This window comes from Salvelinus alpinus, chromosome 3 (genome assembly GCF_045679555.1).
Source record: "Salvelinus alpinus chromosome 3, SLU_Salpinus.1, whole genome shotgun sequence".
NCBI lineage: Eukaryota > Metazoa > Chordata > Actinopteri > Salmoniformes > Salmonidae > Salvelinus > Salvelinus alpinus.
In genome coordinates this window covers 52,768,780-52,792,444 of record NC_092088.1, presented here as the reverse complement: position 1 = coordinate 52,792,444, position 23,665 = coordinate 52,768,780, and the positions used below count along the sequence as shown (strand labels likewise).

At 42.8% G+C, this 23,665-nt stretch overlaps 1 protein-coding gene across 1 annotated transcript in view; it reads right to left on the bottom strand.

Annotated features, from left to right (window-relative positions):
* LOC139570957 (serine protease HTRA1A-like) overlaps positions 1-23,665 on the bottom strand; it is a 34,495-nt gene that overhangs the window by 10,106 nt on the left and 724 nt on the right. Inside the window, exons 2-3 of the mRNA XM_071393331.1 lie at positions 4,959-5,058; positions 4,352-4,556 (exon numbers count right to left, since the gene is read on the bottom strand). Of these exons, the coding sequence (XP_071249432.1) occupies positions 4,352-4,556; positions 4,959-5,058 (305 nt within the window). The remainder of the gene's footprint in view (positions 1-4,351; positions 4,557-4,958; positions 5,059-23,665) is intronic.

Below are 23,665 nucleotides of genomic sequence, written 5' to 3'. Positions count from 1 at the left end.
TATATCACACAGAGAACTCATTAGCCTATTAGCACACTTAGCTTTCCAGACATATGGAACTGTTTCCCTCTCTTCCTTTCTCTCTATCCCACTCTCTTTCTGTCAGAAAGGAGTGTAGCACTTTTTCCCTTTCTCCTTCCCATCCTCTGAAGTCCCAGCTGCTGCAGACAGACTAATGTCTTCCCCAGAGACGGGGGTACACCACACCACAACCCAGGAACGGACCAACCCAGCCACCAATAAACTCTGTTTCTCAAGGAGCACTGAGGGGGAAGAGAGGGTATTCTACATCCAAAAAGTATATTTTCAAAGCTCACATGTGTGATTGATTCTTTGTCAGTGGGCTTATATGCACTACAAAGTTTGACAATAGTAACCCCTACTCATAATGACTCCCACTTGAAGCAAGAGAGATACAGAGAAGGAGGGAGAGTGAGGAAAAGAGGGAAAGAGATGAATACTTAAAAGAGTACAGACCTGAAGCACCGAGGACAAAACTGTGACGACTGACTATTTTCCCTTACATTTCAAATTAAGAAATTCCAACTTTCCCTTTATTTTCCCATCTAATTATCTCTCTCCCTCTCTCATCCTCTAATTTCTCTTTCACTGACTCTCTCCATCACTATTCGACTCTTTCCCTCACAAACACCCTCCCCTACCCCCTGTATCATTAGCTGGGATGTGCTGTCCCCCATGGAACTGGGTAGACACTGTTTCACATTGAAGGGACAACTGGGGCAAAGATTTCAACAGCTGGCTCAACAAATTGAGTCATTTTGTGACAAAAAAAGAAAAAAGAAATTATATTCCCAAACAAAGATAAATGGCATACAACACAATGGAAAAATACTTTGGAGTACCTTAAATGATGTCATGGGCAGAAAACCCAATTAATCTCCATTGAAGGTAATGGGTTATCGATAACAAACCTTTTGATATTGCCAATCAGTTTAATGATTATTTCACTAGTAAAGTGGAAAAACTCAGAAGTGAAATGACAACATTGAACAGTGAAAAATCATATTTTTGTATAAAATATCTAATAATGAAAGAGAAGGATGGCTGTTTTGAATTTGGTCAAGTTAGTGTGGGAGAGGTGGAAAAACTATTGTTATCCATCAATAATGATAAGCCACCAGGTATGGGAACTATTGAGAATGGTAGCAGACTGTATGTGCCATTCCTATTTGCTAAATCTTTAACCAAAGCCTAAAGGAGTGTGGGTGCCCACAGGCATGGAAGGAAGCGAAAGTAATTCACTGCCTAAAAATAGTAAAGCACCCTTTGCTGGCTCTAACAGCCGGCCAGTCAGTTTTCTGCCTGTTCTTAGTAAACTGATGGAGAGGATTGTTTGACCAAATAGAACTATATTTCTTAGAGAACAAGTTAACTACTGACTTTCAGCATGCATACAGAGAAGGGTATTCAACTTGTACTGCACTGACTCAGATGACAGATGATTGGTTAAAATAAATGGATATTAAGATGATAGTTGGAGCTGTATTGTTAGATTTCGGTGCAGCCTCTGATGTTATTGATCCTAAATTGTTATTGAAAAAAACTCCCTTGCTATGGCTTCACATCACATGTTTGGAGAGTTATTTATTCAATAGAACCCACAGAGCGTTCCTCAACGGAAGCTTCTCTAACATCCGATCATTTTTACAAATGATTTGCGACTGATCTTACATGAAGCTAGAATGACTATGTATGCTGATGATTCCACACTCTACATGTCAGTAGCCAAAGCCAGTGAGCTCACTGAGATTCTAATAAGGAGTTACAGTCAGTATCAGAATGGGTAAACTGGTCTTAAATACATCTAAAACTAAAAGCATTGTATTCGGTTCAAAACATTCTCTAACACCTAAACCTCAACTGGAGTTGTACATAAAGGGTGTAACCATTTAGCAAGTTGAGGAAGCTAAACTCCTAGGTATAACATTGGATTGTCAATTGTTACATTTTTAAAAATTGAACCTTTATTTAAGTAGGGAAGTCAATTGTGCGCCGCCCTATGGGACTCCCAATCACGGCCGGTTGTGATACAGCCTGGATTCAAACCAGGGTGTCTGTAGTGACGCCTCTAGCACTGAGATACAGTGCCTTAGACTGCTGCGCCACTCGGGAGCCCAAATTATCATGTTGAAGTCATATTGACAAAGTTGATCTGAAGAAGGGGAGGGATATGTCTGTTATAAAAATAAGTCCTGTGTTTTTGACACAAATCAACTGTACTAGTTATTAAGGCTCTGGTACCATCTTGATTACTGGCTGGTAATATGATCCAGTGCAGCAAAGAAAGACATTGCAAAGCTGCAGCTGGCTCAAAACAGAGCAGCAGGCCTTTCCATTAACTGCACATACAGAACTAACATCAACAACATGCATGCAAGTCTTTCCTGGTTGAGGGTTGACGAGAGATTAACGGCTTCTCTTCTAGTTTTTATGATAAATATTACTGTGACTTAAATTCCAGATTGTCTGCATAATCAAACAACATTCAGCTCAAACACCCGTACATACCCCACAAAACATGCCACCAGGGGTCTCTTCACAGTCCCCATGTTCAAAACGAGTTCATGGCATGATACAGAGCTATCATCGCATGGAACTCCCTTCCACCTCCAATTACTCAAGCAAACAGCAAAATTACCTTTAAAAACGGATTAAATAATAACTCATGGAACAGCTGGGACTGTGAGGGGACACAAACAAATACACACAGAGACACTAACACACAAATATATATATATTTGTATTGTTTGTATTCTTTTTGTTGTATTGTTTGTATATCAATGGTGTGACTGTCCTTGACTATCAGTGTATCAGTGTTTTGTTACTTTTTGTGGACCCCAGGAAGAGTAGCTGCTACTTATGCAAAAGCTAATGGGGATCCAAATAAACTAAATATAAAGAAGTCTTAGCTATGGAGCCACAATGGGGCCCCGGGTGTATGGTCAATCCACAATCAGCGCTGGGCTGTCATGGTCCACCAGTAGTTGGGTGGTAGTCTTTACCACCATGGCACAAAGCATTTTACTTTTCAGTGTCTTGAAACTGGTCCTGTTTTGAGAACTATAAGATTTATGCTGGTTTTCATTACAACAACTATTTCCATCCATAATCTTTTCTTCAGACATTGATGGATCACTGCTTTGGGTCTGATATCACCTTACTGTCTAGTATAGGTCTTGAATGTAGACCAGAGAATATAGCACAGTGGTCTTCCAGGGCCAGTATGGGGAACGAATGTAGGCCGCATAAAAGAAAACAACCTTGTGCTTGGCATGACGTTTTGGGTCTGATGCAGTGTGTAGCCCTGTCCTTGTCGTGAGTGTCTTTTCAGCTGTGCATTGAGGGAAAGCTCGGTGAGGCATTCTGCTGTGCAGTTACTCATAGCCCGTGGCTTTGACTAGGTGCCAGGCATTCCTTCATATGGTTGTCGACTATGATTCATGTGGGATGTGTATCCCGCTGGTCCACAAAGCAACAGCCTCTCAATGTTACTGTACTTTCCCGTGGCAAAAACCTTACATGGCCTGCCTCCATGCCATTTATGAGCAAAACTTTTGCAATCAAAACTATTTTCTCATTGGAGCATAACATGGGTTTTCATCTGCTGTTAATGAGTCTTTGCAGAATATCTTCCAAGTATATTCCTGAGAATCGTTGCGTAATGACTGTTGTTTTATGAAGTATTTTTTTCTGAATGCCACTGCCAACAGCATTTACAAGGACCATTTGTTTGCACTTGTTGAACCACTCAAACAATCACCTCTCTATGTTATCAAGCTGAACAACACTTTTCTATCAATAACATCTTGCAATTCCGACTCCCCTGCTGTTTTATAGGGAATAATATTCAGTAATTGGTGTTGTTCAATTGTTGATCACTTTGCCAATGGTGTCTAGATATGCAGTTGTAAAATAAAGTACTGCACCAAGATGGCTGCTGTTGGCCTGGAAGGCTGTACTTAAAATCCAATCTGCTTCCCGGGTGTTGAAACTGTCAATGTCATTCCCACACACTCTCATAGGCAGGAATTAAAAAGGACTGAAGCGTGGGAGCTACTGTGTAAAGCCACACTCCTCAAACCCACTATTTATGCTACTTATAATATTCCATAAAGTTTCCATTTGAAGGAATAATGTGACAATCTTTGTGAAGGAGTGGGTGGCACACACAAGTAAACTAAGATGTTGCAAATGTTTCTAACTGCAAACCCGTTCCTTATGCCTCTGTTTGGCTCCTATGTTAATTATTGATGTGGTAAGTTGTTTGAATAAAATTATTTCAATTTGATTTGGAACTATGACCGTGACCTCTAGTGACCTAGAGTCTTACTGGTGAGTCGATCTTGAGGAGTGCGATGTCGGACTTCTCATCCACGTCTTTGATCTTGGCGTCGTAGGTGGCGCCGCTCTTCAGCTCCACCTTTACTCTATGCTTATTGGCCACAACGTGGGCGTTGGTCACGATCTGTCCATCCTCTGACACCACGAACCCTGAGCCACTGGCCACCGCCACCTCCCTTTTAGAATATGCCATCCTGAGCGAGAGGGAGGGGAAGATAGAGAGAGGTAGAAAGGGAAAGAAAGAGAGATGCGGAGAGAGAGAGATACATTTATAGAGAAAGGGAGGGGTGAATAGAAATAGCGAGAAGGGGGATGGAGAGACAGGGGATATGGAGAAAGAGAGGCAGGGATAATGAAAAAGGATAAGTACTTAAGTGTTGTCCCAACTAGTGTATTCTTACATCCAGGTGGGTCGTAAAGAAAACTCTGGTATTTGTCTACAGATATTCAAGGACCAACACACACACACACACACACACACACACACACACACACACACACACACACACACACACACACACACACACACACACACACACACACACACACACACACACACACACACACACACACACACACACACACACAGCTCCTACTTGCGGTAGAGTTCAATGTGAACCACGGCCGGAGCGATCCTCTCCACCACGTCAGCGATGAAGTTGTATTTGTGTCTTAGACTGTTAGGGTTGTCCTGGGCTAGAAATACAACAGAGACAGGATGTTGCAATAAGAATTTACTCATCAGAAACACAAATACAATGACAAAATGTAACAGCAGTGCAAGAATAAGTCCAGTATATGAAACTGGTAATTATCTGAAGAGAAAGGGAACGATGACAGTTTGTGGCATAGACACTATCCTGTGTTTGTGTCTGTAAGTGCCTTTTGAAGTCTTCTGTAAGAAGACAAGTCAGGAAATGTTGATGATATACCATGTAATTATATCATGCTGTCTTTTTCCAGGTTGTGAATTAAGCTTTTTCTGAAGATTATCATAGACAATTTGCTTTTTAAAATCGGCAATCTGTGATTGTAACATACATTATTTTTTACTTTTGAATTAATATACACTCTGTGGCCAGTTTATTAGGTAAACCCATCTAGTACCGGGTTGGACACCCCTTTACCTCCAGAACAGCCAGAATTCTTCGTGGCGTTGAAACATTGCTCAATGGGTATCAAGAGATGTAAGGTGTGCCAGGAAAACATTTCTCACAACCTTACACCACCAGCCTGTACCATTGACACCAAGCAGGATGGGGCCATGGACTCATGCTGCTTACGCCAAATCCTGACTCTGCCATCAGCATGACGTAACAGGAAGCGGGATTCATCGGAACAGGCAATGTTTTTTCACTCCTCAATTGTCCAGTGTTGGTGATCGTGTGCCCACTGGAGCCACTTCTTGTTTTTAGCTGATAGGAATGGAACCCGGTGTGGTCGTCTACTGCAATAGCCCATCCGTGACAAGGACTGACTAGTTGTGCGTTCCGAGATGCCGCTCTGCACATTACTGCTGTACTGCGCCGTTATTTGCTTCTTTGTGGTTCGCCTTTTAGCTTGCACAATTCTTGCCATTCAGCTTCGACCTCTCATTAATGAGCTGTTTTCGCCCACAGGACTGCCGCTGACTGGATGTTTTTGTTTGTCGCACCATTCTCTGTAAATCCTAGACACTGTTGTGTGTGAAAAGCCCAGGAGGCCGGCCGTTTCTGAGATACTGGAACCGGCGCGCCTGGCACCAATGATCATACCATGCTCAAAGCTGCTTAGGTCACTCGTTTTTCCCATTCTAACGTTCAATCGAACAGTAACTGAATGCCTGTCTGCCTGCTTTACCTAGAAAGCCACGACCACGCAAACCTTTTTCGTGAATGGGGTGGTCACTGATTTTATATATTAATTGATTCTTGAAGAATATCACTTAAATGCCTCATGAGCTTAGTTCAACTTTTGTACCCGATCAGAAACCTCAAATATAAGATTGTTTTACTCCACAGTTTGTAAACAATGTAATTGTAAACAAACATTGACTATGTAACTTCAAAACATGGTAAAATAAAAACTATAATTTTGATATCAGGGACGTTCATTCCTTGCATCCATAGCTCTGTCTATGAATGTGAGAGTGATTACATTTCTCCAACCCAATTCCTGAGCTGTTCACCAAAACCGAGGTGGGGTGTCCGCTTTGTTATTATTTGAACTGCAGATTGCCCATTGAAGTAAATACAACAATCATGCTTTTAACAACTCTGTTTTATCTTTCCACATCCTCCTCAAATTATCATGTTAAAAACATAGAAAGAGAGCACAAAATATGTTTTGTCGTACAATTCTACACCTTGCTGTAGTGGACTTATAAAGGTTGTTAAGTTCAATTATATTACGCGCCATCCAATGCAAAGTGGCATCCATAAACCTAGAAGAATAGATCTACCAATGATTAGAAGTTATTCCGAAATCTCTTTAGTCTAACTTTAACATTACTGTGATGGGTTAAGAATAAAAAAATGTTCTGCTTGAGGCCCAACACAGGTGTAGAATGAGCACTAGCCTGACATACTGCACTTAATTATACGTTCAGAATACCCCATTTCTTTCCTGTTCAAGAGGGGAAATTCCTAAATGGAATTCATATTTCATATCGTCAGCATAGCTGTAATTTCCCCCCCAAATAAGGGGGTCATATAGCATGATGGCTTTAGGCAACTTGTTTCATTTTAGTCTAACAAAAGCTAATGTTAAAACTTCATCCATGAATGACTGGGTTTGTTACACCCAATCGCATCTCAAATCAAATCAAATTGTATTAGCCACATGCGCCAAATACAGGTGTCGACCTTACAGTGAAATGCTTACTTACGAGCCCCCAACCAACAATGCAGTTTCAAAGAATACAAGAAAATACAAGAGTAAGAGATAAAATAACAAGTAATTAAAGAGCAGCAGTAAAACAATAGCGTGACTACATACAGGGGGGTACCGGTACAGAGTCAATGAGCGGGGGCACCGGTTAGTTGAGGTAGTATGTACATGTGGGTAGAGTTATTGAAGTGACCATGAAGCTGTTTAGAAGCCTCTTGGACCTAGACTTGGCGCTCTGGTACCGCTTGCTGTGCGGTACCTCTGTAGTGCCTTGCGGACGGAGGCCGAGCAGTTGCCATACCAGGCAGTGATGCAACCAGTCAGGATGCTATCGATGGTGCAGCTGTAGAACCTTTTGAGGATCCGAGGACCCATGCCAAATCTTTTCAGTCTCCTGAGGGGGAATATGTTTTGTCGTGCCCTCTTCACGACTGTCTTGGTGTGCTTGGATCATGTTAGTTGTTGGTGATGTGGACACCAAGGAACTTGAAGCTCTCAACCTGCTCCACTGCAGCCCTGTCGATGAGAATGGGGGCGTGCTGCTTGGTCCTCTTTTTCCTGTAGTCCACAATCATCTCCTTTGTCTTGATCGCGTTGAGGGAGAGGTTGTTGTCCTAGCACTACATGGCCAGGTCTCTGACCTCCTCCCTATAGGCTGTCTCGTCGTTGTCGGTGATCAGGCCCACCACTGTTGTGTCATCGGAAAATGTATTGATGGTGTTGGAGTCGTGCCTGGCAATGCAGTCATGAGAGAACAGGTAGTACAGGAGGAGACTGAGCACGCACCCCTGAGGGGCCTGTGTTGAGGATCAGCACGGCGGATGTGTTGTTACCTACCCTTACTATCTGGGGGCGGCCCATTAGGAAGTCCAGGATCCAGTTGCAGAGGGAGGTGTTTAGTCCCAGGGTCCTTAGCTCATTGATGAGCTTTGAGGGCACTATGGTGTTGAACGCTGAGCTGTAGTCAATGAATAGCATTCTCACATAGGTGTTCCTTTTGTCCAGGTGGGAAAGTGCAGTGTGGAGTACAATAGAGATTGTATCATCTGTGGATCTGTTGGGGCGGCATACAAATTGGTGTGGGTATAGGGTTTCTGGGATAATGGTGTTGATGTGAGCCATTACCAGCCTTTCAAAGCACTTCATGGCTATAGACGTGAGTGCTACGGATCGGTAGTCATTTAGGCAGGTTACCTTAATGTTCTTGGGCACAGGCACTATGGTGGTCTGCTTGAAACATGTTGGTATTACAGACTCGGACAGGGAGAGGTTGAAAATGTCAGTGAAGACACTTGCCAGTTGGTCCACGCATGCTTGCGGTACACGTTCTGGTAATCCATCTGGCCCTGAGGCCTTGTGAATGTTGACCTGTTTAAAGGTCTTACTCACATCGGCTGCGGAGAGCGTGATCACACAGTCTTCCGGAACAGCTGGTGCTCTCATGAATGTTTCAGTGTTATTTGCCTCGAAGCGAGCATAGAAGTAGTTTAGCTCATCTGGTAGGCTTGTGTCACTGGGCAGCTCTCGGCTGTGCTTCCCTTTGTAGTCTGTAATGGTTTGCAAGCCCTGCCACATCCGACGAGCGTCAGAGCTGGTGTAGTACGATTCGAGTAGATCTGCAATGAAGGTCAGGGTCTGAAGTATTGTTCTTAAAGTTTAAGACAAGAAAATCACGGAATGGAAAAGAACATAGCTCGAACACAATGGGATTGGACAGTAGGGATAAGTCTCACATCTAGACCTATGATCAGTCTGAAGACTCTAGAGAGGTCATAATTTACAACCTGTCTTCTTCACTTCTCAACGTTATGATGATACCTGGCTCTCCCTCTTGACACAGACATACCTGATTTGTTTCCACAGACACATCACTGCAGTGGAAATGAAGGAGAGTGGGTTTGTGCCAGTTGATGACGAAACCTTTCTTGCGGACTTGGGAAAATGACCGACCAGATGTTGTCAGTGTGCGCTCCTTCCATAACAGTGTAAGGTACTATTGCCTTGTACATAGACCGTGACAGGTTATTTATTAATGAGACACTGTCGGAGGAGCTGGGGTTCAGATCAGGTTAACGCCGGATGGAATGAAGTCGACCACGAGACAAATCAAAAAGCATATGGACCAAGGATGGAGAGCCTCTACTTTCGAATCCAAGATGGCGTAGCAGTCGGACGTGTCTTTGTCATGTCCTGTCCCGTGTAAATAGTCTTCGTATTTTTCGTGTACATTTCGTATATATTTTAATTTCACTTTCCATCTAGGAACTGAATATACAGTGGGGAGAACAAGTATTTGATACACTGCCGATTTTGCAGGTTTTCCTACTTACAAAGCATGTAGAGGTCTGTAATATTTATCATAGGTACACTTCAACTGTGAGAGACGGAATCTAAAACAAAAATCCAGAAAATCACATTGTATGATTTTTAAGTAATTAATTTGCATTTTATTGCATGACATAAGTATTTGATACATCAGAAAAGCAGAACTTAATATTTGGTACAGAAACCTTTGTTTGCAATTACAGAGATCATACGTTTCCTGGAGTTCTTGACCAGGTTTGCACACACTGCAGCAGGGATTTTGTCCCACTCCTCCATACAGACCTTCTCCAGATCCTTCAGGTTTCGGGGCTGTCGCTGGGCAATACGGACTTTCAGCGCCCTCCAAAGATTTTCTATTGGGTTCAGGTCTGGAGACTGGCTAGGCCACTCCAGGACCTTGAGATGCTTCTTACGGAGCCACTCCTTAGTTTCCCTGGCTGTGTGTTTCGGGTCGTTGTCATGCTGGAAGACCCAGCCACGACCCATCTTCAATGCTCTTACTGAGGGAAGGAGGTTGTTGGCCAAGATCTCGCGATACATGGCCCCATCCATCCTCCCCTCAATACGGTGCAGTCGTCCTGTCCCCTTTGCAGAAAAGCATCCCCAAAGAATGATGTTTCCACCTCCATGCTTCACAGTTGGGATGGTGTTCTTGGGGTTGTACTCATCCTTCTTCCAAACACGTCGAGTGGAGTTTAGACCAAAAAGCTAAATATCTGTCTCATCAGACCACATGACCTTCTCCCATTCTTCCTCTGGATCATCCAGATGGTCATTGGCAAACTTCAGATGGGCCTGGACATGCCCTGGCTTGAGCAGGGGGACCTTGCGTGCGCTGCAGTATTTTAATCCATGACGGCATAGTGTGTTACTAATGGTTTTCTTTGAGACTGTGGTCCCAGCTCTCTTCAGGTCATTGACCAGGTCCTGCCGTGTAGTTCTGGGCTGATCCCTCACCTTCCTCATGATCATTGATGCCCCACGAGGTGAGATCTTGCATGGAGCCCCAGACCGAGGATGATTGACCGTCATCTTGAACTTCTTCCATTTTCTAATAATTGCGCCAACAGTTGTTGCCTTCTCACCAAGCTGCTTGCCTATTGTCCTGTAGCCCATCCCAGCCTTGTGCAGGTCTACAATTTTATCCCTGATGTCCTTACACAGCTCTCTGGTCTTGGCCATTGTGGAGAGGTTGGAGTCTGTTTGATTGAGTGTGTGGACAGGTGTCTTTTATACAGGTAACGAGTTCAAACAGGTGCAGTTAATACAGGTAATGAGTGGAGAACAGGAGGGCTTCTTAAAGAAAAACTAACAGGTCTGTGAGAGCCGGAATTCTTACTGGTTGGAAGGTGATCAAATACTTATGTCTTGCAATAAAATGCAAATTAATTACTTAAAAATCATACAATGTGTTTTTCTGGATTTTTGTTTTAGATTCCGTCTCTCACAGTTGAAGTGTACCTATGATAAAAATTACAGACCTCTACATGCTTTGTAAGTAGGCAAACCTGCAAAATCGGCAGTGTATCAAATACTTGTTCTCCCCACTGTACATTCCTACATTCCGCCTCACCCAATGTGGTACGGACCTGCTATTTTTTTATACTTTAGAACCGTAACCCCAATCAGAAGCTAGCCAGATAACTAGCTACTAGCTAGTAGTCAGTTAGCCACTGCTGCGGTCTTCACCCTCAACTCGGACACAGCCAGCTTCAATACCGGGCCAATACCTGCCAGTCTGCAAGCGCGATATCAACCCAGAGCATATAGGACTGCTTTTTCTCTACCACATCACCGGATTCCTGACGCAAGCTCTGGACAATTACACCGTATCATCACAGCTAGCTAGCTGCAACTGAGTGGCTACTACTGGCTGACACCTCTGTCCCGAAGCAAGCACCAGTTAGCCTTGAGCTAGCCTCGAGCTAGGCCCATCTGCCGGCTAGCTGAAGAGGTCTACCAGCGAATTCTTGGGCTACAATACCAGCTACAAGCTAATTTAGCCATTTTTTTGCCGCTGCTAGTAGCTTTTACCTTCTGCACAGACACCAGCCCTGTTATTAGCCTGGATATTACTCACCAATTTACCAGCATCGGACTGTCTCTCGACAACAACGCCGGATTCCTGCCGTAATCCCTGAGCCACTACTTCTGATCCTCACAGCTAGCTTGCAGCTAGCGCTGCTAGCGCCACTGCCACGAAGCTAGCACCAGTTAGCAAACACAATTCTACAATTCACAACCTCTCTTTCGCCATCGCCATCTGGCTTGGATTCTCTGTCGACACGACCACGTCTGAGCAGACCCCCTCCGTCTGAGCAGACCACCCCCCGGGCTACTAACTTTAATCGCCGCGTGCTAGCTTAGTGGAGGCCTCCCTGCTCCATCTACGGCTGCCCCCTGGACACTATGATCACTTGGCTACATAGCTGATGCATGCTTGACTGTCCATTAATTCACGGTACTCCATTCTGTTTATTTGTGTTTTATCTGTCGGCTCTGTGCTTTAACTCAGGATCTGTGTGTAGTTAATCCGACCCTCTCTGCCTAGTCGTCGCCATTTTTACCTGTTGTTGCTGTGTTAGACTAGCACCCTGTTATTGCTGCTGTTATCTTACCTGTTGCTTTAGCTAGCTCTCCCAATCAAGACCTGCAATCACTTTATGCCTTATTGTATGTCTCTCTCAAATATCAATATGCCTTGCATACTGTTGTTCAGGCTAGTTATCATTATCATTGTTTTGGTTTGCAATGGACCCTGTAGTTCCACTCTCCGTACCTCTGATACCTCCTTGGTCCCACCCCCCACACATGCGGTGACCTCACCCATTGAGACCAGCATGTCCAGAGATACAACCTCTCTTATCATCACCCAGTGCCTGGGCTTGCCTCCGCTGTACCCACGCCCCACCATACCCCTGTCTGCACATTATGCCCAGAATCTATTCTACCACGCCCATAAATCTGCTCCTTTTATTCTTTGTCCCCAACGCTCTAGGCGACCAGTTTTGATAGCCTTTAGCCGCACCCTCATCCTACTACTCCTCTGTTCCTCGGGTGATGTGGAGGTAAACCCAGGCCCTGCATGTCCCCAGTCACCCTCATTTGTTGACTTCTGTGATCGAAAAAGCCTTGGCCTCATGCATGTCAACATCAGAAGCCTCCTCCCTAAGTTTGCCTTACTCACCGCTTTAGCACACTCTGCCAACCCTGATGTCCTTGCCGTGTCCGAATCCTGGCTTAGGAAGGCCACCAAAAATTCTGAGATTTCCATACCCAACTATAACACTTTCCGTCAAGATAGAACTGCCAAAGGGGGAGGAGTTGCAATCTACTGCAGAGATAGCCTGCAAAGTTCTGTCATACTTTCCAGGTCTATGCCCAAACAGTTCGAACTTCTAATTTTAAAAATTAATCTCTCCAGAAATAAGTCTCTCACTGTTGCCGCCTGCTACCGACCCCCCTCAGCTCCCAGCTGTGCCCTGGACACCATCTGTGAATTGATCGCTCCCCATCTAGCTTCAGAGTTTGTTCTGTTAGGTGACCTAAACTGGGATATGCTTAACACCCCGGCAGTCCTACAATCCAAGCTTGATGCCCTCAATCTCACACAAATCATCAAGGAACCCACCAGGTACAACCCTAAATCCGTAAACATGGGCACCCTAATAGACATTATCCTGACCAACCTGCCCTCCAAATACACCTCTGCTGTCTTCAATCAAGATCTCAGCGATCACTGCCTCATTGCCTGTATCCGCCACGGGTCCGCGGTCAAACGACCACCCCTCATCACTGTCAAACGCTCCCTAAAACACTTCTGCGAGCAGGCCTTTCTAATCGACCTGGCCCGGGTACCCTGGAAGGATATTGACCTCATCCCGTCAGTTGAGGATGCCTGGTCATTCTTTAAATGTTACTTCCTCACCATATTAGACAAGCATGCTCCGTTCAAAAAATGCAGAACCAAGAACAGATATAGCCCTTGGTTCACTCCAGACCTGACTGCCCTCGACCAGCACAAAAACATCCTGTGGCGAACTGCAATAGCATCGAAGAGCCCCCGCGATATGCAACTGTTCAGGGAAGTCAGGAACCAATACACGCAGTCAGTCAGGAAAGCAAAGGCCAGCTTTTTCAAGCAGAAATTTGCATCCTGTAGCTCTAACTCCAAAAAGTTCTGGGATACTGTAAAGTCCATGGAGAACAAGAGCACCTCCTCCCAGCTGCCCACTGCACTGAGGCTAGGTAACACGGTCACCACCGATAAATCCGTGATAATCGAAGACTTCAACAAGCATTTCTCAATGGCTGGCCATGCCTTCCTCCTGGCGACTCCAACCTTGGCCAACAGCCCCGCCCCTTCCGCTGCTACTCGCCCAAGCCTCCCCAGCTTCTCCTTTACCCAAATCCAGATAGCAGATGTTCTGAAAGAGCTGGAAAACCTGGACCCATACAAATCAGCTGGGCTTGACAATCTGGACCCCCTATTTCTGAAACTGTCCGCCGCCATTGTCGCACCCCCTATCACCAGCCTGTTCAACCTCTCCTTCGTATCATCTGAGATCCCCAAGGATTGGAAAGCTGCCGCGGTCATCCCCCTCTTCAAAGGGGGAGACACCCTGGACCCAAACTGTTACAGACCTATATCCATCCTGCCCTGCCTATCTAAGGTCTTCGAAAGCCAAGTCAACAAACAGATCACTGACCATCTCGAATCCCACCGTACCTTCTCCGCTGTGCAATCCGGTTTCCGAGCCGGTCATGGGTGCACCTCAGCCACGCTCAAGGTACTAAACGATATCATAACCGCCATCGATAAAATACATTACTGTGCAGCCGTCTTCATCGACCTGGCCAAGGCTTTCGACTCTGTCAATCACCATATTCTTATCGGCAGACTCAGTAGCCTCGGTTTTTCTAATGACTGCCTTGCCTGGTTCACCAACTACTTTGCAGACAGAGTTCAGTGTGTCAAATCGGAGGGCATGTTGTCCGGTCCTCTGGCAGTCTCTATGGGGGTACCACAGGGTTCAATTCTCGGGCCGACTCTTTTCTCTGTATACATCAATGATGTTGCTCTTGCTGCGGGCGATTCCCTGATCCACCTCTACGCAGACGACACCATTCTATATACTTCCGGCCCTTCCTTGGACACTGTGCTATCTAACCTCCAAACGAGCTTCAATGCCATACAACACTCCTTCCGTGGCCTCCAACTGCTCTTAAACGCTAGTAAAACCAAATGCATGCTTTTCAACCGTTCGCTGCCTGCACCCGCACGCCCGACTAGCATCACCACCCTGGACGGTTCCGACCTAGAATATGTGGACATCTATAAGTACCTAGGTGTCTGGCTAGACTGCAAACTCTCCTTCCAGACTCATATCAAACATCTCCAGTCCAAAATCAAAGCAAGAATCGGCTTTCTATTCCGCAACAAAGCCTCCTTCACTCACGCCGCCAAACTTACCCTAGTAAAACTGACTATCCTACCGATCCTCGACTTCGGCGATGTCATCTACAAAATAGCTTCCAATACTCTACTCAGCAAACTGGATGCAGTTTATCACAGTGCCATTCGTTTTGTTACTAAAGCACCTTATACGACCCACCACTGCGACCTGTATGCCCTAGTCGGCTGGCCCTCGCAACATGTTCGTCGTCAGACCCACTGGCTCCAGGTCATCTACAAGGCTATGCTAGGTAAAGTGCCGCCTTATCTCAGTTCACTGGTCACGATGGCTACACCCACCCGCAACACGCGCTCCAGCAGGTGTATCTCACTGATCATCCCTAAAGCCAAAACCTCATTTGGACGCCTTTCCTTCCAGTTCTCTGCTGCCTGCGACTGGAACGAATTGCAAAAATCTCTGAAGTTGGAGACTTTTATCTCCCTCAACAACTTTAAAAATCTGCTATCCGAGCAGCTAACCGATCGCTGCAGCTGTACATAGTCCATCTGTAAACTACCCACCCAATTTACCTACCTCACCCCCCATACTGCTTTTATTTATTTACTTTTCTGCTCTTTTGCACACCAGTATCTCTTCTTGCACATGATCATCTGATGATTAATCACTCCAGTGTTAATCTGCTAAATTGTAATTATTCGATTTATTGCCTACCTCATGCCTTTTGCACACATTGTATATAGATTCTCTTTTTTTTCTACCATGTTATTGACTTGTTTATTGTTTACTCCATGTGTAACTCTGTGTTGTCTGTTCACACTGCTATGCTTTATCTTGGCCAGGTCGCAGTTGCAAATGAGAACTTGTTCTCAACTAGCCTACCTGGTTAAATAAAGGTGAAAAAAAAAAAAAAAAAAAAAAACCTGGGCGGCAGGTAGCCAAGTGGTTGGAGCATTGGGCCAGTAACCAAAAGGTTGGTGAATCGAATCCCCGAGCTACCAGGGTCAAAATCTGTCATTCTGCCCCTGAACAAGACAGTTAACCCACTGTTCCTATGCTGTCATTGTAAATAAGAATTTGTTCTTAACTGACTTGGATAGTTAAATAAAGGTAAAAAGAAAAACTAAACACCCTCCAAAATCGTGAATATCATTGGAATGCCTTTGAAAAATGAGTGTTTTTATTAACTATCAGTTTTTACTGTTCTGAAATAGAGGACATCTGCATAAGCTTCCTTACAGAATTATATACTGTATATGTTTAGTCGACCCACATTCACTGGCAATATTTTTTTCAATGTTAAATTGTGTCAAATAAAATATACTTAAAAAGGTCCTACAAACAAACAGTTAAACTGAGACAGATGGCTTTTTGATTTGAGTGCTCAATCTCCAGGCAGGCATGCTTTACTACAGACTGAGACAGAGGAAGAGAGAGGGGTACCATCAGAAGCAAAGCAAAGCCTATCGTCATCTAAGGGTGAAAGGGGGGATACCTAGTCAGTTGTACAACTGAATGCATTCAACTGAAATGTGTCTTCCGCATTGAACCCAACCCCTCTGAATCAGAGGTGTGGGGAGATGTCTTAATCAGGGGACAGAACAACAGATTTTTACCTTTCGGTTACTGGCAAAACACTCCTACCCTGCAGGCTACATGGTAGTCGTGTCTATTCTGGCTCCCTGAAAGGTAGTCCACGTTGTCTTATCAGTTACCTTCGTCTGGCCTGGCTGTCTGGCAGAGTGGCCGTGCCCTCAACTTTGTGCCCTCAACTTTACCTCCTCAGAAGTGGGGGAACTGGGGGAAAGAGTAGAGGAGGATGGAGCCACATTTTCTCTCTACATGTCTCGTTATGTCTATGCAACATGTAGCAACACACAAACCACTCAAATGCTCATGAAACAATGAGCTTCTTTAGAAAGTCATGATCTCCAAGGGCCAGCACAGTAACCTCCTCTCAAAGAGACATTCCACCCAGGTATGTATCTCTCCCTCTAATTAGACACACTCCAACTCACTGACCTCACCAAGAAATCAAACTTCATTCTTGTATCAAGCACTCCCCAACACACACCAGTCTGCGTGCCTGTACACACTGTTAGTAGTTTGAGTTTTTCCCTAAGGAAGCTGCTCTTCCTTATCCCCATCCTACATGCAGAGGGATTGGGTTGCAGTGTCAGTGGGATTGCATACCTTCTGCAGTATTACTGTAATTCACGTCCCTTGCTGCGAGGCTGTGAGGCAGCAAATGCATTGGCTGCACTGAATACACACTCACTAAGCCTTTGAGAGAGTCCCTAAGTCAAAGGAAACATAGTCACTGAACTCTGTGAACATACACAGAAAAGCACAATCCCAATTCAATCCCTGGTCACTGTCCCTAGGGCCTAGACCCTTGCTGATGAACTGAAAGTGCGAAGCTAGAAAGGGTATAGTCTAGAGGACTGGGTAGTGAACTACGGTCTAGGAATGTGCCTTATATTTGGGATCAGAGACTGGGAAAGGAATAGGGAAAGAAATATGGAGAATGATAAAGCAGAGGAAGGAGTAAACTAGGTTCTCTTCAAATTGACGACATATTTTCATGAGAATATTCTAGACTCCACATAAAGAAAATATGCACATTTTTCCACCAGTGGTACAGCATGTTTCCACCAAATGGACTTGTTGCAGATAAAAATCACAGCGTGATGACGTAGTGAACACAAAATATCTGTTTTCGCTTAAGTTCTCATGTACCGAATACAAATCTAAAGTGCAATGTGTTTCCATAGCATTTTCAACTCTACCGATAGTTTTGTCACAAAAACTGTTGCGTTAAATACCAAATGGCCTCCTTCGGTCTTGGTACCTGCGCTCTAGCCAACAGCTCGCAGACAGTACGGGTAGGCTGTGCAGGTTGGCTAGTCTACCTGCACAGATTCGCCTATTATGGATAACAGCAAGAATATTCGTATTTGTCAAACGGCAGTCAAGCATCGATCATCCTGTCACCAGAATAGGACCTTCAACATTTATTGGAAAGGAGCATCATACTCATACACCAACTTGTGAAGTTCATCACCATTTATTTAATCTATAGCCTAAAAACTGCATGGTTTCCCAAATTTTAGTGGGAGGACCAAACACCATATCATCGCATGACTCCAAATGTACTTCGATATGATAGTTATTATATCAATATTTGCGCATAAAGGGGTTTCCAATGCCATTTCCTACATAATTAATTTTACCAACACAAAACGATCCCACCATATAGGACGAACACATTATCTGTCGGCATTTATAAAATTACACCGAAACCTCCTGTTTCCATCACAGCTGTCATGTTTTTTTTTTTTAATACAATATGACTTGACTCGCTGAAAAACTGTGGATGGAAACATGGTTATAGAGAAAGAAACAGGAAGAGTGGCAAAAGGGAGGCAGAGACCAGAAGGCTGGGAGGAAATATGTGCACAATCAGCATACTGTACATGAGCCACCAAGCATAATCAAAGACAATTCACATTCTCCATTGTACGCGACCAATGAACTTTGATTTGAAAGCACATCAACACAGCTTGCCATTGTAAAAGCAGCAAGCACCAATCAATCACCAGAGATATGCATAATGTTGCCTTTCCTTTGGGTGTAAATTTAAATGAATGAAAAGGTTGTTCTCAACATCCTAAAGTCAACATTTGTATTATCTTACCTTTTGTAAAATACCAATAAATCTAAAACTAGTTTTTGCAGGTCATATATGCCCTTCTGTGACTAAATTAGTTGAGAAAACACAAGAGGGGCCCATGGGAAAGCAACATTTTACCTAAATCCTGTGCCACTTCAAACAACTTGCATAATCGACAACTTCAGAAACTAGATGAAAATGACATCATGTACCAAGAGTAATTTCATGTGTTTACTTTAAGTGAGGCCAGTAGTCTGGAGCCTCTCTTTACTTGGCCAGGGGCCTTCATGTAGCTTGGCACAGAGCTGCACTTTGCTTTCTTAGGCTGACTGGAGCTGGAGAAGAGCTGGATCAAGTATTTGCATCCCAAATGTTTGCTCAGACATCACTTCGGCCTGCCTTGTGTCCTCATGTTGGAAAAGGTATACACATGGAGACCTTCAAAAAGCTTCAGATAGCCTTCTGTCATGCACATACTGTACAGTATGGTGTGAGCGTAAAGGTCGTCTCTGCATCCTCCTCCTCAGCGTCATTCACATTTTGAAAATGTTAGGAACAGATGCAGTGCCAATATTTGTATATGAATTTCTACAACTTATAGTTGGTATGACGTTAAGTCATTAATATTTTGTGCCTTTGACATTTAAAAATATTGTCCCATTTACATTATGTAATGTAAATGGGACCTAACTAGCCCCATAGAGATGTTGAATGTCAACACAAACTGACCAATGCATTATGATTGGGTCGCGTGCAGCTGTGCTCCGAATTGATGATTACTTGGGTGCTGCCAGCTGTGGGCAGGATTAAAATAATCCCAACCCACAGAAAACTGATATGGTAACCTTCATTCCTTGACATATCATTTTTTCCTATCAACTCGCAAATCTCGGTTTTGGACTAGGCTGACTTTATGACCAAAATTATCCTATTTACACTTAGTAGTCAATTTTGACACTAGAATATTCTGACTCATATCGATGCCACATAGACCATTTTCAAAATGAGAAGTTGCTTTTTAGGGGCTGTTGCTCTTTAATGATATCTGAGTGAGAGTGACTTACTGCACTGTTGGAGAAAGGAACACAAGCATTTCGCTACACCCGCAATAACTGCTAAACATGTGTATATGACAAATACAATTTGAAAATCAAATGGGGGCCCCCTGTATTACTACAAGTTTAGATCGCTAAAAATTGTTAGCTGACATGGCTAATTGAGTGACTGTCAGTGATTGACATTACAAGAGAAAAACTGCTGATGCACAACCAAATTTTGAAATTGCACCTTGTGTATTCTAATGTTGCTTATGCCCAGACAAACCTTGTAATGATACGACAATCAATGTCGTATCATGAGAACGATTATTGACAGTTCTTTTAATATCATTAGTGAATATATTTAGCTATCAGTCATTCCATAGTGTAGGTTTAACAGAGAAAATTAAGTGTACCCATACTTGATAAATCATACAGTATAACAACAACGATACTATTTAGGCCTATATAGCATTTGTAACGTCATCAACAGCTGGTGTTTCAATTCAACCCAGGGTTCAACTTAAAATAGACAATGCATATAGGCGGCCTAGATTTTCAAGCTGAGGTTGATTTCAAAAGTAATCTGCAACTTAATCATTGTGTTGTATTCACGTCTCCATCTCAACCAAAAATCTAAGTCAAAGAATATAAATAAATCAAACTTTATTTAAAGTGCATTTCAAGTTTGATTAGATTTAGTCCTATTCTTTAACACACAGTTGAAGTCAGAAGTTTACATACACCTTAGCCAAATACATTTAAAACTCAGTTTTTCACAATTCCTGACATTTAATCCCAGTAAACATTCCCTGTTTAAGGACAGTTAGGATCACCACTTCATTTTAAGAATGTGAAATGTCAGAATAATATAGGAGAGAATGATTTATTTCACCTTTTATTTCTTTCATCACATTCCCGGTGGGTCAGAAGTTTACATACACTCAATTAGTATTTGGTAGCGTTGCCTTTAAATTATTTAACTTGGGTCAAACGTTTTGGGTAGCCTTCCACAAGCTTCCCACAATAAGTTGGGTGAATTTCGGCCCATTCCTCCTGACAGAGCTGGTGTAACTGAGTCAGGTTTGTAGGCCGCCTTGCTCTCTCTCACACTTTTTCAGTTCTGCCCACAAATGTTCTATAGGATTTAGGTCAGGGCTTTGTGATGGCCAATCCAATACCTTGACTTTGTTGTCCTTAAGCCATTTTGCCACAACTTTGGAAGTATGCTTGGGGTCATTGTCCATTTGGAAGACCCATTTGCAACCAAGCTTTACCTTCCTGACTGATGTCTTGAGATGTTGCTTCAATATATCCACATAATTTTCCTTCCTCATGATGCCATCTATTTTATGAAGTGCACCAAAGTACGTTCATCTCTAGGAGACAAAACGCGTCTTCTCCCTGAGTGGTATGATGGCTGCGTGGTCCCATGGTGTTTATACTTGCGTACTATTGTTTGTACAGATTGAACGTGGTAACCTTCAGGCATTTGGAAATTGCTCCCAGGGATGAACCAGACTTGTGGTCTACAATTGTTTTTCTGAGGTCTTGGCTGATTTCCCCATGATGTCAAGCAAAAACGCACTTAGTTTGAAGGTAGGCCTTGATATACATCCACAGGTACACCTCCAATTGACTCAAATGATGTCAATTAGCCTATCAGAAGCTTCTAAAGCCATTACATAATTTTATGGAATTTTCCAAGCTGTTTAAAGGCACAGTCAACTTCGTATATGTAAACTTCTGACCCACTGGAATTGTGATACAGTGAATAAGTGAAATAATCTGTCTGTAAACAATTTTTGGAAAAATTACTTGTGTCATGCACAAAGTAGATGTCCTAACCGACTTGCCAAAACTATAGTTTGTTAACAAGAAACTTGTGGAGTAGTTGACAAAAACGAGTTTTAATGACTCCAACCTAAGTGTATGTAAACTTCCGACTTCAACTGTAGATGTTTGGTTGAGATGGAGACGTAAATCCAACATACAGTAAGTATGAATCATTAATTTGTAGACAAACTGGAATCAAAGCAAGAATAAGTCAGTGACATAAAATATACATCTTCAAATGTTGATATTTGGTTGCGTTGAGACACAATTCAATATCACTTTTGCAATACAGTAAATAGCCTATTAACTTGTCGACAAGTTAACAAATTATATGTTTGATTCATGTCGTCATCGAAATAAAAAATAAAAGTAAAAAAATAAGATTAAGCCAGTGGCTCAGATGTAACTATCCAAGCATTAAATGTTGATATGTTTGTGTTGTCAACCAAACAATTCAATATTACTTTGTAATACAGTTAATAGCCTGAAGCTAAGTCTCTCTTACAAACTAGGCCTAACAGTAATTATTCAACCTTCAAATGAGTAACATCCATTGCCACATTTTGAGGCTAGCCTACTGTAGTCTAACTGTACATTTTTTCTTATGTAATAATAGAAAGTGTGCATGTTCAATATTGCATGCAAAGGTTGCAGGTCCGTGGAGATCTTCTCAATTGCTTTAATAATCTGTGAAGAATCTTGAACAGCATTGATCACTTGCACTATATACTTTCAATGTAAGTACTCAACCCCTTTGTTATGGCAAGCCTAAATAAGTTCAGGAGTAAAAATGTGCTTAACAAATTGCATGGACTCATTTGGTGTTCAATAATAGGGTGTCATTAATAAATCATGTTAACCACTATCTTTGTACCCCACACATACAGTACAATTATCTGTATGGTCCTTCAATCGAGTAGTGAATTTCAAGCACAGATTACACCAAAGACCAGGGAGGTTTTCAATGCCTCAAAGAGACACCGGATGCTAGATACAGTATGTAAAAATAAAAAAAGCAGATGCTGAATATCCCTTTGAGCATGGTGAAGTTATTAATTAGGCTTTAGATGGTGTATCAATACACCCAGTCACTACAACGATACAGGCGTCCTTCCCAACTCTGTTGCCGGAGAGGAAGGACACTGCTCATGGATTTCACCGTAAGGACAATTGTGATTTTAAAACAGTTACAGAGTTCAATGGTTGTGATATAAGAAAACAGAGGATGGTCAACAACATCGTCGTTACTCCACAACACTAACCTAAATGGCAGAGTGAATATAAGGAAGCTTGTATAGAATAAAATATTGCAAAAGATGCATCCTGTTTGCAACAAGGCACTTAAGTAATACTGCAAAAACTTTGGCAAAGAAATTCACTTTTTGTCCTGAATATAAAATGTTATGTTTGGGACAAATCCACCACATCACTGAGTATGACTTCATATTTTCAAGCATAGTGGTGGCTGCATCATGTTATGGGTATGATTGTCATCTGCAAGGAGTAGGGAGTTTTCTTTAGGATAAAAATAAACCAAATACAGCTATAAGCACAGACAAAATCCTAGAGGAAAACCTTATTCAATCTGCTTTCCAGCAGACACTGGGTTGACAAATTCACTTTTCAGCAGGACAATAACCTAAAACACAAGTCCAAATCTACGGGAGTTTCTTACCAAGATGACATTGAATGTTCCTGAGTGGCCGAGTTACAGTTGACTTAAATTGGCTTGAAAATATATGGCAAGACTTGAAAGTGGCTGTGATCAACTTGACAGAGCTTAAAGAATTTAGAAAATAATGGGCAAATATTGTACTATCCTGGTGTGCAAAGCTCTTAGAAACGTACCCAAAGAGACTCACAGCTGTATTCACCGCCAAAAGTGCTTCTACAAAGTATTAACTCAGGGGTGTGAATACTAATGTAAATTTGATATTTATGTATTTCAATACATTTGCAAACATTTCTAAAAACGTGTTTTCACTTTGTAATTGTGGGGTATTGTGTGTAGATGTATGAAAAAAAATATGTATTTTCAATTCAGGCTGTAACAACAAAATGTGGAATAAGTCAAGGGGTATAAATACTTTCTGAAGGTATTGTATTTGCGCCTAAAGTTGAGTAACACTAGCACTGATTTAGGAAGCCAC